Source organism: Verticillium alfalfae, genomic scaffold (genome assembly GCF_000150825.1).
Source record: "Verticillium alfalfae VaMs.102 supercont1.11 genomic scaffold, whole genome shotgun sequence".
NCBI classification, from domain to species: Eukaryota; Fungi; Ascomycota; class Sordariomycetes; order Glomerellales; family Plectosphaerellaceae; genus Verticillium; species Verticillium alfalfae.
The window spans coordinates 890,581-892,379 of NW_003315028.1; the positions used below are offsets into that span (position 1 = coordinate 890,581).

The window sequence follows — 1,799 nt, forward strand, 5'->3', positions numbered from 1 at the left end:
CGGTGTCGTCCTGTCCCGCGGCCTTTTCCTAATCGTTGTCCCCCACGAACCAGGGTAAAGCTGCCACACCTGGTTCAGTTTCGTAATCTCCCAAGCCGCCGTTTGCTCGCAGGGGAGTTCGCCCCTCATTTCCGAGCGCAAACCGGCCCACCCGCGCCGGTTCGTGGTTCTCGGGGTGGATGTGCCGGCAAAAGAGGGAGGAAAGGGGCTAGGCGCACTTGAAGTCGGCTCGACAAGCTCTCGGGCACGGCGAATGTGCGGGACCTTGGGCCCAGTCGATCTTGTAGCCTCCGTAGCGGGGTGTGGCTGCCCATGGAGCCGGTGCGGTTGCCCTTGTAGAAGCCCTTGTTGACGTCCTTGGTCGTGAGGCGGAGGTGGCGGTAGCCGAGGACGCGGAGGGAGGCTGTGGGCTGCATGGTCGGTTGGGCGGCGGGTGGTGACCCCTTTTGTGGTGTCCTGGCGGAGGTGGGTTCGTGTGCGTATTTGCGCGCGGCTCGCGGTCGTCGATGCGAGGGGAGCTCGTGTAGGGGGCGGGTTTCGTTGGGTGTCAAAGTTGGATCATGGTTTGATGCTCGATTGAGGCTCTGGGAAATTTCGGGGATGCGCTGCTTCGGAGTGGGTCTGGCTAACTGTCTGTGCACGGGCCATGTCGGAGACCAATGCGTCTCCCCCTGGCTTTGCATACACTGCTTGAGACGGTGACATTACTGTCCTTAGAGATGGTAGCATCAATTGAACAGAACGACGTCATGAACAGCGAGTCGTTCGAGGCAGGATGGAGATTTCGAGCACCCGTGATCACAAGGAGCTCGTTAAGTCGCAAAACTGGAGAGACCTTCAGCAGACGGAAACCACGTGTTCTTCAAGACCTCGAGCACCTCAAAAGGGTACCGTTTTATTACTGAATTACAGCTGCTACCGAATGCTCACCGATTTTTGTTGCCCTCGTCATCACCTAGCTCTCGCAACAAGCGCTCTGTGTCCGCTCTCCAGCTCATGAGGTTCCCAGCTCATGATGTTCCCGACGTGGCAACACCGTCTTGCGTTGACTGCTCTGTCTCCTTCTTCGTCTTTGTCAGAATCTCTCTCAGCGTCCTGCTCTTCTTCTTCTTCTCGAACAACGGCTTGTGTTCCGTGTGGATGCTGTGGTCGTGCTCATAGTCGACGTGGACAAAAGCCCGCTCAACGTCGCCGAGACCTGTAGCCCAAAAAAGTCAGCAACCGGCGATGCAGCGCGTGCGAAAAGAAACAGTGTCATCGGACTCACCTTCGACCTTGCGCTGCAATTCTTGCGCCACATCGTGCGAGATTCGCAGTGGCGTTTCCTCGTCCATGACAACGTCAATCTCCACGTAATACCGCTGTCCGGCATGATAGGCACGGCACTGCTTGTATGTCAAAATTTGCTCACGGAGCTTGATCCTTGGATGAGCACTTACGGTGTCGACCTTGACGATGCGCTCGTCGTGGTTCATGGACATGTAGACCAACTTGGACAAGAAGGCCCTCGGCGCCGACTTGCCGACGAGAAGCCACACTTGCTCAAACGCGTTCGAGACCCAGGAGAAGAGAATGAGGAGCGCGATGAGAATGGCGCCGAGCGGGTCGAGATACCACACGAACTTGTTGCCCACGATAGCCATGATGAGCCCGAAGCTGTTGACGGCAATGTCGTTGCGGTGGTCGATCTGGTGAACGTCAGCAACACAGCATCACCCGTCGGCGTTTTGTGAGGCTCGGAGCTCGGGAGACGCACGTAGAACACGTGGACGGAGGGGTATTTCCTGTACGCGAGGCAG

At 57.5% G+C, this 1,799-nt stretch overlaps 2 protein-coding genes across 2 annotated transcripts; both read right to left on the reverse strand.

Annotated features, from left to right (window-relative positions):
• Nucleotides 1–125: 125 nt before the first annotated feature.
• On the reverse strand, nucleotides 126–447 carry VDBG_08094 (hypothetical protein; the record flags this gene model as incomplete). Its single annotated transcript, XM_003001789.1, has 1 exon — nucleotides 126–447. One exon carries the CDS (start codon nucleotides 414–416, stop codon nucleotides 126–128), a length of 291 nt encoding a protein of 96 aa, XP_003001835.1.
• A 563-nt stretch (nucleotides 448–1,010) lies between these two features.
• On the reverse strand, nucleotides 1,011–1,643 carry VDBG_08095 (cation diffusion facilitator 1; the record flags this gene model as incomplete). Its single annotated transcript, XM_003001790.1, has 2 exons — nucleotides 1,011–1,198; nucleotides 1,268–1,643. The coding sequence occupies 2 exons, from the start codon at nucleotides 1,641–1,643 to the stop codon at nucleotides 1,011–1,013; spliced, it is 564 nt and encodes a 187-aa protein (XP_003001836.1).
• Between the last annotated feature and the right edge of the window lie 156 nt (nucleotides 1,644–1,799).